At 58.2% G+C, this 12,992-nt stretch overlaps 1 protein-coding gene across 2 annotated transcripts; it reads left to right on the top strand.

Annotated features, from left to right (window-relative positions):
- Positions 1–8,625: 8,625 nt before the first annotated feature.
- Positions 8,626–12,516, top strand: LOC135885627 (tubulin alpha-1D chain-like). Of its 2 annotated transcripts, none has more exons than XM_065413456.1 (3): positions 8,626–8,742; positions 9,261–9,347; positions 11,536–12,516. In XM_065413456.1, the coding sequence occupies exons 1-3, from the start codon at positions 8,626–8,628 to the stop codon at positions 12,514–12,516; spliced, it is 1,185 nt and encodes a 394-aa protein (XP_065269528.1). The 2 variants fall into 2 exon arrangements, with proteins under 2 accessions (XP_065269528.1, XP_065269527.1); XM_065413455.1 differs by having other exon boundaries at positions 8,647–8,799; positions 9,199–9,347.
- Positions 12,517–12,992: the final 476 nt, after the last annotated feature.

Below are 12,992 nucleotides of genomic sequence, written 5' to 3'. Positions count from 1 at the left end.
AGCCAGGATTGGAGGCGCACTTCTCACACAGTCCGAAGTGCTCAGTACCCCCGTGACTGAAGCTGGTCTCACGAGCAGCCTCCAACAAAGGAAACTTCGGCCTGGCCCCTCTCTCGCTCTTGGTCCTCAGCTTGAAGTCCATACAAATCTGGCACTGATCCCTAATGTGAGACTCACCTAGACACATTAGAAAACTCGAGCGCGGGTCGCTCACAGGCTCACAGGTTTAGAGCATGAAAGGCAGAGCTTGAAGCCTGGTGACCCAGGTGTTCCTAGGTACCGACAAACAGAACCCCAGAACTGGGGAACCGAAAAACTAACTTCTACTAAACAAAAACATATCTGTTACAACTAACACCACAAAAGGAGTCTATGAACAGGTAACTCTGCATCTGGATGCTGAGAAAACTTGCTGAAGGAAGATAAACAGATTCCAAAAACCATAACGGGTGGTAAGGAGGAAGTGAGGGGGCCAGGGATGGTGTAACGGGGCGCACTCACCTCTTGTGAGCGCCCCCTTGGCCGAGTGCATGTGCTTGCACATTCTCTCTCTCTGTTTGTCCCTGCTCCGGGATAGAGCAGTGCCCCAGGGCTCCCTCCCTGGAGACAATGTCTTTTCCCTCTTGGGGCTTCCTGGCCACAGCTCTCCAGGTGGGCCACTACAGTTCAGTTCCCCCTCTGGGGTGCCTCACTGTCAGGCCACTTCCCCCAGGAGGTTGGGGGGACCCGGGCCCGCCCACTATTCTGGGTCCCAGCCCAGAGACCCTGTAGATAGCAGCTGTCTGCTGTTATCTAAGTCATGCTGCTGCTCTAATTCCCTGGGCCACTTCCCCACAGCCCTGTGCCGTCTTCACCTGTACCTCAGGGCCTTGTCCTCATGGAGTCCCTGCAACCAGCTCAGGGCTCCTTCTCGCTTTCCCTGGCTTCTGGCCACACTGCCCTGTCCGGGGTCCTGTAGCTCTGTCAGCCAGACACACCCCATCCACGCTTCTTCAGCTCCAGCAAGGAACTGGACTCCCTCTGGCCCTGCAGCTCTTTTTATACTAGGCTGCTGGGCCCTGATTGGCTGTGTCCCACACAGCCACTCTAGGCAGCTTGGAGGACTCTCTCCACTGCCCTTTTTTGGGGCAGGGTGTGGCAGGGCCACGAGGCCTCCAGCAGGGGGCCTCAGAGGGTCTGGTATACCCCGTCACAGATGGTTTTGCCCTTTATACCTGCAGGCAGTGGCATGTGGCAGCAAAGGGTGCTCAAGCCGCCCCCGACGAGTGCTGCTGAGAGAAAAATTTCCCACCACCGTGCTGGAGGTGAGCACACGCCAAGAGTGGAATGCACATGTGTAGTCACTCAACGAAGAACTAGTGGGGCCTCCTAGGGGTTAGTCCTGGATCTGGCACTAGTCAATATTTTGGAGAGGATGCAGACGACCCCAAGCTGGGAGAGGTCACAAGCACTTTGGAGGCAGGATCAGAATCCAAAGCGACCTTGACAATTGAGAACTGGTCTGAAATCAACAAGACAAATTCAATAGAGACAAGTGCAAAGTACCACACTTAGGGAGGCAAACTCAGATGCACAAGTACAAACTGGGGACTAACTGGCTCGGTGGCAGCGCTGCTGGACAGGATCTGGGGGTTACAGTGGATCACAAACTGAATGAGAGTCAGCAGTGTGTTGCAGCTGTGAAAAAGGCGAATCTCATTCTGAGATGGATGAACAGGAGCATCGTATGTCAGACATGGGAGGTCACTGTCCCGCTCTGCCCCACACTGGGGAGGCCTCAGATGGAGTCCTGTGTCCAGTTCTGGGCCCTGCACTTTAGGAAGATGAGGACAAACTGAAGAGAGTCCAGAGACGAGTTACAAAAACCATCAAAACTTTAGAAAACTTGACCTCTGGGCAAAGGCTAAAAAACCTGGGCATGGTTAGTCTTAAGGAAAGAAGACTGCGGGGGGGACCTGATAACAGGCTTCAAATACACTGCGGGCTGTTCTAAAGAGGGCGGGGATCAGTTGTTCTCTGTGCCCACTGGAGGTAGGACAAGCAGCAATGGGCTTAACCTGCAGCCAGGGACATTGAGGTTAGATATCAGGGAAACCTTTCTAGCTCTCAGGGTAGTTACGCTCTGGAACAGCGGCAAAGAGTCCTGTGGCACCTCATAGACTAACAGACGTATTGGCGCATGAGCTTTCAGGGGTGAAGACCCACGTCATCAGACGCATGCTCTGGAACAGGCTTCCAAGGGGGCTGTGGACTCCCCATTGCTGTAGGATTTTAAGAACAGGCTGGACAAACCCCTGTCAGGGATGGTCCAGGTTTACTTGGCCCTGTCACAGCACAGGGGGCTGGACCTGATGACCTCTCGAGGTCCCTTCCAGCCTGTCCCCTGGGCCATCTCTCCTCCCCGGCTCCAAAGCATGCTCTGCCCGGTCAGCTCTTCCAAGGAGCTGTATTTCTTTACACAGGGGTTATCAAACAAACAGATCACTGGCTTCGCTCAATCCGCGGCCCCAAGCTTCAGGGCAGCCCCTCCCAGGGGTCCCTGGCCCTCCAGTTCCCGGCAGGCCCCCAGCCTCAGCCAGCTCTGCTCCCTTCCTGGAGCAGCAGCTGCAGGGCTGTTCCCCGAGCCCTTGGCCCCCTGCTCCAGGGACTCACCACAGGAGCTAGCTCCACTCCAGCATGGCTTTCCCTCTCCAGGGCTCAGCCTGTCTCAGTTCTTCCTTCCCAGCTGCTCTGAGCAGCCCTTTATGGGTCCTGGGGCAGCCCAGCCCTCTTGAATTGGCTGGACTGGGCTCCCCTGCTCTAGTCCAGGGGCGCTGGGCTCAGTCTAGCCACAGGGACCAGTCACATGTCTATGATTCTGCACCAGCAGCTGAGCAGCCTGAAGGAATCACGCACAAGTTCCCTTGAACCACATGCACCCGTCCTGGCCACAAAAGTGAGACAAGAACCGGCCTGAGGGAGGCGCTTTAGGGACTTCCTGGACACATTTGTCCATCCATGCGTCAAGTTACCGGAGAATCAGCAATAACTAGACACTTGCTGTCAGTGCCAGGCCCGGTGGGTACTCAACCTACCTCCTGTGAGCATTGAAGCAGCCATGGCCGGACAATCCTGCTACTGTTTCGTCTCCGAGAAGGGTCCAGAAGCCAGGCCCAGCCCTTGAGAAGCTCCTCAGCACTGGAGCTGAGAGCGGCTCACCCCTGTAGCGAGAGGGAGAGAAATGCAATAGTAACATCCCCGTGGCTGAGCGAGACGTTTCTTCCTCCGTGTCTCCCTTTATTCCCGTTACAGGGACCTCTGCACAGGCCCCGTGGGATCTGCTGACTCCAGAGCTGCCCTCCCGCCTTGTGTGGCAAGGTGGGTAAGCGAACAGCTGCTGCTGGGGAGAGAGACCAGCGTTCCAGCTTGCCCAGGGCTCTCGTTAGCTCTGCAGACGAGCTCTGGGTGACTCGATAGCGTGTCTCTCTCACCAGCAGAAGCTGGTCCCCTCCCCTGCCTTGTCTCTCTAATATCCTGGGACCCACCCGGCTACAGCACCGTGTCACCGTACCGCTCACCGCCACAAGAGGGTGCTCCAGCCCCGTGCAAGGAACCATGGCCCTTGCCCCCCTCCTCCAGAGGCACGGCTCCTGGCCGGTGGGGACTCCTCAGTCCCCCTGGTGCTCCCCGCCCAGCAGGACTGCAGGCCTCAGTCACACACACCAGGGGAGGCTGCTGATGCTGACTACTGGGCCACTGGGTCCTGGGAGGACACCGCCGAACCTAGGGCACTGCCCAGCCTTTGGGCAGCACCCAGAGCCTGCCCCACCTGCCTTACCTCCGGCAGGAATAACACCTTCCCTATCACAGGCCGCGTCTCCATAGTCACGGCACGCTGAGGGAATCGCTGTGCAAACACGGCCGAGCCCTGCCCACCTGGCATGGCCAAGAAGGCCCCAGGCTTGTAGCAACCTGGGTATGTTTGTTACTCTCCTGCCCTGCCTTGGTCACCTTGTGCAGCTCCTCTCGGGCAGAGCGCGTCGGTGCTCAGGGGAGCAGAGGCCTTTCGCTGGCCTGCTGCACGGGGTGAGCTGTGGCCCGGGTGACAGCACAGTCTGCAGTCATTGCCTGTCACTACCTGTGTTGTGCGGCTGGGCTGGGCGATCTGCACAGACCGGGCTCTGGAAATGGGATCTCCCTGGTGTGACGGGCGAATAAACTAGACAAGGAGCATGTCAGCACCTCCTTCGCAGGGCTGCCAATGACGCCCTGTCCCATGCAATCCCCAGTGCCCAGCGGTGAGGGGCATCCCGGTGCGCACGGTGCTGATGGCACTGCCCGGGGGCGGGGGAGGGGAGTCCAAGTCCCTTGCCAGTGCTCTGTGGTTTGTTCCCATCCCCATAGCGTGTAAGAAGGAGCCTGGGAGCCTGACGCCGCTGCTGAACATTGCAGAGAAGGGGGAATTCGACTGCTCCCCCCAGAAGGATCTAGCTCCAGTGCTGAGAACTGGGAGAGGTGCTGGCCATGTGACAAAGTCCTTTCCACCCGGTGGCTGGGCGGTGGCCACCATGTGAGATGAGTTTGGGGGGTGTCTCGGTCTCATAGCTAGCGGGCAGCTGTGTCACAACTGGCACCAGCTGCCCCCTTAGTGAGTGCCAGAGTGGCCGAGGCGTGAATGGGCCCCAGAGACAGGACGACCTCGCTCCTAGGGCCAGGGCTCGGGAACAGCCAGAGCGTGGGGTGTGCTGCACCAGCACCTTGCTGAAGATGCTGTAGTTCTCCAGAATCTCATCCAGCCTCTAGCTGGTGGCGTTGCGAAGAGAACCTCCTACCCTGGTGCAGTGCCAGTGCTCCCAGGCACTGCCAGCGTCCTGAGACTGAACAACGAATCAGTGATCGTTAAACTGAACCTCTCAGCGCTCAGCACGGCTGCAGCTTCTCCTGTCACTCCAGAAAGGACCTTTCGTTGGGAACTGAGGGGCAGGTCTGGAGCCCTTAGCTGTGAGGGAAGCCCTGAAGCAAGCAGAATCCAGGGACCCTGCCACATGCACAGAGCAGACGGGTCCAATGGCTGAATTTAGGCCCTGAACTCAGAGAGCCGCCGAAGTGTGCAGCTCCCCCAGCCCCTGCGAGTGTATCGGGGCCCTGTGTTTCTGGCTTCTCCGGACGGTGTTTAGCCATAGTAATGATGAAAAACAGAATAACAAAAGCCCCAGCAGATCATGCCAGGCCAGGTCGAACCAGCAGGGATTCTGCAACGGGAAAGTCGCATCTCTCTAACCTCTTATAATTGCTTGAACATGCCAATAAAGCCGTGAATAAAGGTGATTCGGTGACATAATCTACTGAGACTTCCAAAAGGCCTTCAACCAGGTCTGGCAGAAGAAGCTACTAAAGAAGCTAGGTTGTCATGGGGTGAGAGGCAAAGTATGGTCACAGATCAAAAACCGGCCAGGAGACAGAGCAAAGAGTAGGACTACATGGTCGATGTTCATCATGGCCAAAGGGTAACAGCAGGAGCCACCAGCTTGTTGAATAATATATGTATTAACATTCTGGAAAGCGGGAGGTGGGGGCGTGAGATAGCAACGTTTGCTGATGACACAAAATTCTTTAGGTTAGTCAGGACCAGAGAGGAACTTCAGAGCGAACTAACCAAGCCAGGGCCATGGGCAGTGTGATGACACGTGAAATGTCATGTCAATACATGCACAATGGAAGGAAAAACAAACTCCTTGGACACCTCCCGGGGGGGGGTTAAATGAACGGTATCCTCTCGGGAAAGGGACCTGGCTGTCACTGCAGACAGAGCAATCAGGATGGCTGCTCAGTGTAGGGCTCATCTGAACAACACGTGGCTTAACCTGGCAAATTCAAGATCAAACATCTAGGGACGAAGCATGTAGGTCATGCTTATAAGATGGGAGGGGGCTGTACCCTGGGCAGCAGAGACTCTGAAAAGCACCAAGGGGTCACAGAACAAGCAGCTGAACGCATGCTGCCAGTGCAGTGCTGGGGCTGTGATGGCAAACGCGATGCTTGGATTGAGAAGCCGGGGCACACCCCGTTGGGGGCAGGGAGGTGCTATTATCTCCGTGTACGGCATTAGTGAGGCCTTTACTGGATCCTGCGTCCAGTTCTGGGCTCCACGCTGTAAGAGGCATTGGAAAATTGGGAAGGGTTCTGAAAAGAGGCTCGGAGGGCTGCCCTAGAGGAGAGACTAAAGAAGCTCAGTCTGTTTAGTGTATCCAAGAGAAGGTCCAGAGGAGACGCGAGTACAGTCTGTCCGTACCTACGTGGCAGAGAGATTCGGAGAGTGGAGGGCTCTTTAAGCTAGCAGAAAAAGGATAAAGATGCAGTGGCTGGACAATTCAGACTAGAAGTAAGCTGCACATTTTACCAGCGAGGGTAATTAAGCATCAGAACAACCTAGCGAAGGAGGTGGTGGATTCTCCGACGTCTCTGCTCTAGCTCAACCAGAAGGTCTGGGTTGGATGAAGGAATCCTGACGAGGGTCCCTGGCCTGTGTGATGCAGGAGGGCTTAGACTAGATGACCACGGTGGTCCGTTCTGCCTTAACATCACTGACTCTACGAATGTGCGGCTGGTGTCAAAAAAGCAAAGGGTGTTGGGATGCCCAAGGAATGGGAGGGGAAATATTCTAATGCCTTGGTGTAAATCACTCGTGTGGTCTCATCTAGACACTGGGCGGCACTGCTCACCCTGTCTCACAGCTCCAGGGGTCCCAGGGGAGGGTGACGAGAACCACCAAGGGCTCGGAAAACCTCTCCTGTGAAGAGAGATTCAAAAGACTGAGCCAGTTCCCTTAGAGAGGAGATGGAGAAGAGGGGACGTGACAGACGTCTATAAAATACTGACTGGTTGAGAGAAGGGAGAGAAGGAGTGTCTGTTCTCCCGTCTCATAGAACAAGAACAAGGGGACAATGGATGAAATTGAAAGGTGGGAAATTCAAAACTGATCAAACAAAAACCTTTTTCATATTGTCTAATTAGCCGGTGGAACTCACTGCCACAGGAAGTCACTGAGGCCAAGAATTTAACAAAATTAAAAAAGGGACTGGACATTTCTCTGGATACCAGGACCCTCCGGGGTTGTTAGAACAGAGTGTGGCAGGGCTCTGGTCCCTCCGGCTTCAGCCGATCTTGAACTATTAGAGACCAGGGTGAGACCTAATGTGTGGGGGTGGGCGAGGGGCAGATCATCCCACCTCTGCTGCAGCATCTGGGGCTGGGCACTGTCCCAGAGGAGACGGAGCTCGAAGGACCTGAGGTCTGATCCCTCCGGTGATGCCTGCGTTCCTGTGCCCCTGAGATCAGCGCTCTGCAGAGAAGCGAAGCTCGGTGCTGCACCGGGGCCAGCACGAGACCCCCGGGCAGTGGCAGGGAGGAGCCAGGCCCAGTGACTGGTTTGTTTGGTGTAACCAAGGCCCTGTGAGGCCCTCGTTGTGTGTTGCAGGGAGCTGTAACCCAGAGACAGCTCAGCAAAGGGCAGCGTGACGAGCAGCGCCCTGCACAGCCACCCCACCACAGCTGTTACTAACAACAAACCCTCCCTCCCAGTTACTATAAAAGGCGCAGCTCAGAGCAACTCCGTTCCCAGCCTTCGTCCTTCGAGCCCGTTGCTGTCGGATCGAAGAACCTCTGCAGCATGGTGAGTCCCCCAGGGCGAGTAGGGGGCAGTCCCAGGCTAGGGAGGAGCAGCTCCCTGGTTCCTGTGGTGCCCTGGGAGGGTTTAGACGTAAGAGAGCTGTACGGGGGGGATTGGTCCCGGCTCCTAAAGCTCCAGGTGAGCAGTGTGGGCAGGAGCATGCAGAACAGGCGCAGAGCAGGGCAGGCTCCAGAGCTCAGAGGCGTCACTGGGAGGGACGGCGCTTGGTGGGTGTTAGTCCAGCGGCTGTTGCTGGCTGGGAGGGGGAAGGCACCAATTCAGGAGTGGGCAAAGGAGACAGAACAAGCTGGGGCCGCGCAGGCTGGAATGAGGCTGAGACGCAGGCGAGCGGGGCCATGTGGAGGGGAGGCAGCCGGCCTGTGGCCTCAGCCAGGGAAGGGAGGAGAGCAGGTGGAGAGGGGCCAGAGAGGAGGTCGCCTGGGGAGTGGGGAGATGCAGGGAGGCTGGAGAGGAGGCTGGAGAGGTGACGGGGCTGGATCTGTGCGGATGGTGGGAAGGGGGAATTGTAGGGGAACGCAGCAGGAGAGGCCAGATGTGGGGCGAGCGTGAGGAATGAAGTCCCTGAGCCAGGCCGAGAGGCAGGACGGCAGAGGATGGAGAGGAAAGATGAGCCTGGGCTGAAGCTAGTGACTTGGAGGAAGCAGCACCAGGACCGAGGAGAGGCCAATGAACAACACTGAGCAGGTTTTCTGATGCACAAGCAGCCGGCCAATCTTTCCCTGACCCCCGCCCCGAGCCCAAGTTGAGGGGGGGCGGGGATGGCGGGTGGCTTTCCCCGGTCTCGGGATCCCTCGAACCCAGAGACTGTCTGTAGTGAAGGGCTGCGGGTCCTGTTCTAGGACGACATGCCCCACAGACAGCAGCTGGGCCCCCCGCCCCACCACGGTTCCTTGTTCTTCGCCCCCAGCGCGAGTGCATCTCCGTCCACGTCGGCCAGGCCGGCGTGCAGATCGGCAATGCCTGCTGGGAGCTGTACTGCCTGGAGCACGGCATCCAGCCCGACGGGCAGATGCCCAGCGACAAGACCATCGGGGGAGGGGACGACTCCTTCAACACCTTCTTCAGTGAGACGGGTGCCGGGAAGCACGTCCCCAGGGCCGTCTTCGTGGACCTGGAACCCACCGTGATCGGTGAGTGCTGCACGCCGGGGGAGGGATGGGGCTGGGGGCCTAGTGATCCCTGTGCGAGCACGGCCTGCCTCGGAGTTTGCATGCACCGTTCACAATCCGTTGAGCCATGCAGCCCCTCTGGCCTGGGTGTGAGAGGCTCTGGCTCCTTGGGCCACCCTCTGGAATCAGATGGCCCAGAGCAGGTGTATGAGCCCTCTGTGGGGCCGGCAGGGACAACACACATCTAGGGCAGGAACATCAGGGGCTGTGGGCAGGTCAGTGTCACAGTAACAGCTGCTGGGAACAAAGCTACGTGAGCCCTTCATCTCTCACTCGCTAACCCATGCAGCCCTGCTCAGGTGGGCACCGAGGTCCCTCCGGGAGGGGCGGGCGCTAACCGGGCTGTGCTGTGAATTCCAGACGAGGTTCGGACCGGCACTTACCGCCAGCTCTTCCACCCAGAGCAGCTCATCACCGGCAAGGAAGATGCTGCCAATAACTATGCCCGCGGGCACTACACCATCGGCAAGGAGATCATCGACCTGGTGCTGGACAGGATCCGGAAGCTGGTAAAGATGCTAGGGCAGGCAGGGTTCTGGGAAGCTCTTGGATTCCCGGTGGAGATAATGCCAAGCGGTGGTTGGATGGTGAGGGCAGGAGCGGCGCCAGGGATTTTGCCGCCCTAGGTGGCAGCACTCCTCCTCAGAGCATTCATTGGCGGGGGTCCTTCCGCTCCGCGTCTTCGGGGCACTTCGGCGGCGGGTCCTGGAGCGAGTGAAGGACCTGCCGCCGAAGCGCCCCGAAGACATGGAGCAGAAGGACCCCCGCTGCCAAATTGCCGCCGGGGACGGCAAAATGCTGCCCCCCAAATCCTTCCGCCCTAGGTGACCACCTAGGGTCACCTAGTGGAAGCGCCGGCCCTGGGTGAGGGAGCACAATCAGCTCCTGCTGCCCACACATTCGCTGGCTTCACCTCCAGCTTCCTCCGTCACCCTGGGGCAAGAGCAGTGATGGGCAACATGCAGCTGGGCCGCGGAGTCTGCAGGACCCAGCATGCAGGGATCCACTTTGAGTCAAGTGGCCTCTCTGCTTGGATCTAGCTGGAGACCTGAAACTGCCTCCCCAGGCCACACCTGTCACGGAGTCCCCGGGCGATGCTCTGGAACTGCTCCCCACAAAGCCAGTCAGGACTTTGGGGAGCCTCCTCTCCCTCGGAGCAGACTGTCTTCAGGGCAAGAAGCTCACACGGCTTCACCTCCTGGGTCTCTCCTGGGAGCATTCAGCATATGCCCCTCCGTGCGCTTCCCACAGCGAGTCCGCCCCGGCGGGGTCCTGGGGAAGCCAGAGGGTTCTGCACCCCCACTTCGCAGTCAGACGTGACTCTCGGCCAGCCAGTAAAACAGAGGTTTATTAGACGACAGGAACATGGTCTAAAACAGTCCATTCCGGGGCCCAGCAAGGCAGACCCCCATCTGCCCTCCCTTCCTGTCCCCAGCTAGCTCCAAACTCCAGCCCCCGTCCAGCCCCTCCTTCTCTGGGCTTTGTCTCTTTCCCGGGCCAGGAGGTCACCTGATCCCTTTGTCTCCAACACCTTCAGTTGGCACCTTTGCAGAGGAGGGGCCCAGGCCATCAGTTGCCAGGAGACAGAGTGTCGGGCATTTATGTGCCCTGGCCCTTTGCTCTGCAGCAACCATACACCCTTATCCCACCACCTAGACACTTAAGAACTGCATAGGGGAAACTGAGGAAAACATTAAGAACAGTCCCACTTCGTCACAACACCTCAGTCTGGAAGACGAGGACGGCTCGAATCTGCCCCATTGTATGGCAGCGAGGCGCGGCCTCAGGGTCACGGTGACCTGCTAATGCAGCCTTCATCTGGGCTCTGTCCGTGCCCTCAGGGTGCAGGGGAACTCCAGTGCCCGAGTGTGTGCCGTGAATTCAGGCTGTCTCATGCGCTGGCTGGAGCTGTGTTCACCTCTGCCTAGGGGAGCTAGAGCAGTTCCCGTCACTCCCGGGGCAGGGGACCCCAAACGGCTTGCAGAGAAGAGGCAGAAGTGCAGCTCCAGGACAGGCTCGGGCATGGGAGGTAGATGATGGGAAAGCCTGGGACAGGGGACGATGAGAGGGGATGGGTTCCCCATCCACCCAGGAAAAGGAACCGGTGGGAAGGCTCGGTGCATCCAGCCTCTTGCTTTCAGCGGTGCTGGCGCTACTCCGCATCCAATGCTGAAGTCATGCTGGTGCCGCCATAACTCACACCAGCAGCTCCCAGGTGAGCCGGGAGGTTAGCGGTGTCACGGACTCACAGATCGTGCCCACTCGAAAAAACAAGAAAATCCCCCACTTCGTCACAAGCGGTTGGCAGAGAGAAGCACCGGGCCCAGCCTGGTGAGAAGGAGATTAAAGCGAGGATTAGGAGCAGAAGGGTGAGTTGGGGGTGTGTGGAAGGAGGCTTTTAGGAGTCAGGATAAAGACAGGCAAGGGGTGAAAGACAGAGAGCGGGTGAGAGTGAGTCAGTACGGGGGTCCTGGAAGCCGACACACTTTCCATAAATCTCTTTCTGCTGGGACACATCCACCTTCCCCCATGGGGTCCTGAGCATCGACAGCCCCCCGGAGCCCTCCTGCCATCGCACAGCACAGCTGTGAAATCCTGGGGCCCCACTGCACAGCGGATGGGACGACTGAGCCCCTGGCAGGGTGCTGACTGCCCCTTTCCCAGGCTGAGTCCTCTCTCTTTCCTGGATCCCCGCAGGCCGACCAGTGCACGGGGCTCCAGGGCTTCCTCATCTTCCACAGCTTCGGGGGCGGCACCGGCTCCGGATTCACCTCCCTGCTGATGGAGCGTCTCTCTGTTGACTATGGCAAGAAGTCCAAGCTGGAGTTCTCCATCTACCCCGCGCCTCAGATATCCACCGCAGTGGTGGAGCCGTACAACTCCATCCTGACCACCCACACCACCCTGGAGCACTCGGACTGTGCCTTCATGGTAGACAACGAGGCCATCTACGACATCTGCCGCAGGAACCTGGACATCGAGCGCCCCACCTACACCAACCTGAACCGGTTGATAGGCCAGATTGTGTCCTCCATCACCGCCTCCCTCCGATTCGATGGTGCCCTCAATGTGGATCTGACGGAGTTCCAGACCAACCTGGTGCCCTACCCCCGTATCCACTTCCCGCTGGCCACCTACGCCCCCGTCATCTCTGCAGAGAAGGCCTATCATGAGCAGCTCTCCGTGGCTGAGATCACAAACGCTTGCTTTGAGCCAGCCAACCAGATGGTGAAGTGTGACCCCCGTCATGGCAAATACATGGCCTGCTGCCTCTTGTATCGTGGTGATGTGGTTCCCAAAGACGTCAATGCTGCTATTGCCACCATCAAAACCAAGCGCAGCATCCAGTTTGTAGACTGGTGCCCGACTGGCTTCAAGGTTGGTATCAACTACCAGCCTCCCACTGTGGTTCCTGGCGGTGACCTGGCCAAGGTGCAGCGGGCCGTGTGCATGCTGAGCAACACCACGGCCATTGCCGAGGCCTGGGCTCGGCTGGACCACAAGTTTGACCTGATGTATGCCAAGCGGGCTTTTGTTCACTGGTATGTGGGAGAGGGCATGGAGGAGGGGGAGTTCTCAGAGGCCCGGGAGGACATGGCTGCCCTGGAGAAGGATTACGAGGAGGTGGGGACAGACAGTGTGGATGGAGGAGAGGAAGAGGAAGGTGATGAATACTAGAGGGTAAATGTCCTGTTTGGTCGGCTGGGAATCAGCCTCACGTCTTCCTCACTGATGCACATGGGACGATTGTCCACCTTAAATAAAACAGTTCCTCCAGTCACGTTGTAGGGCTATAGTTTGCTGCATCCATTTACCTGTTCCCAATCTGAGCTATGCCCCTTCGTCCCACACCTGGCGCAGCCACGGGAAGGACGTGGACGCAACCCCTGTTATCTGCCAGGCTGAACTCGACAATCTGCCAGCTGCCCACGCGCACTTCTCTAGCTCGAGACGGAGCTGCTGTGCCATTGTCCCATCCCCCGGCACAGAGCTCTGTGCGAGGGGCTCCCGGTGAGACGCACGGCCCCTAACCCTAGACAATGCCGACTGGGTCATGAGTGACAGGGAGAATCAGATGGAGGGGACGAGGGAAACCGGTGGGCTGTGTAGATCCCTGGGGTTGGGATGCTGGGGCCAGCCCATGGGCCCCGAAG

This window comes from Emys orbicularis, chromosome 11, assembly GCF_028017835.1.
Source record: "Emys orbicularis isolate rEmyOrb1 chromosome 11, rEmyOrb1.hap1, whole genome shotgun sequence".
Taxonomy (NCBI): Eukaryota; Metazoa; Chordata; order Testudines; family Emydidae; genus Emys; species Emys orbicularis.
The sequence above is the reverse complement of the archived record's forward strand: the minus strand, read 5'-3'. Positions and strand labels throughout refer to the sequence as shown.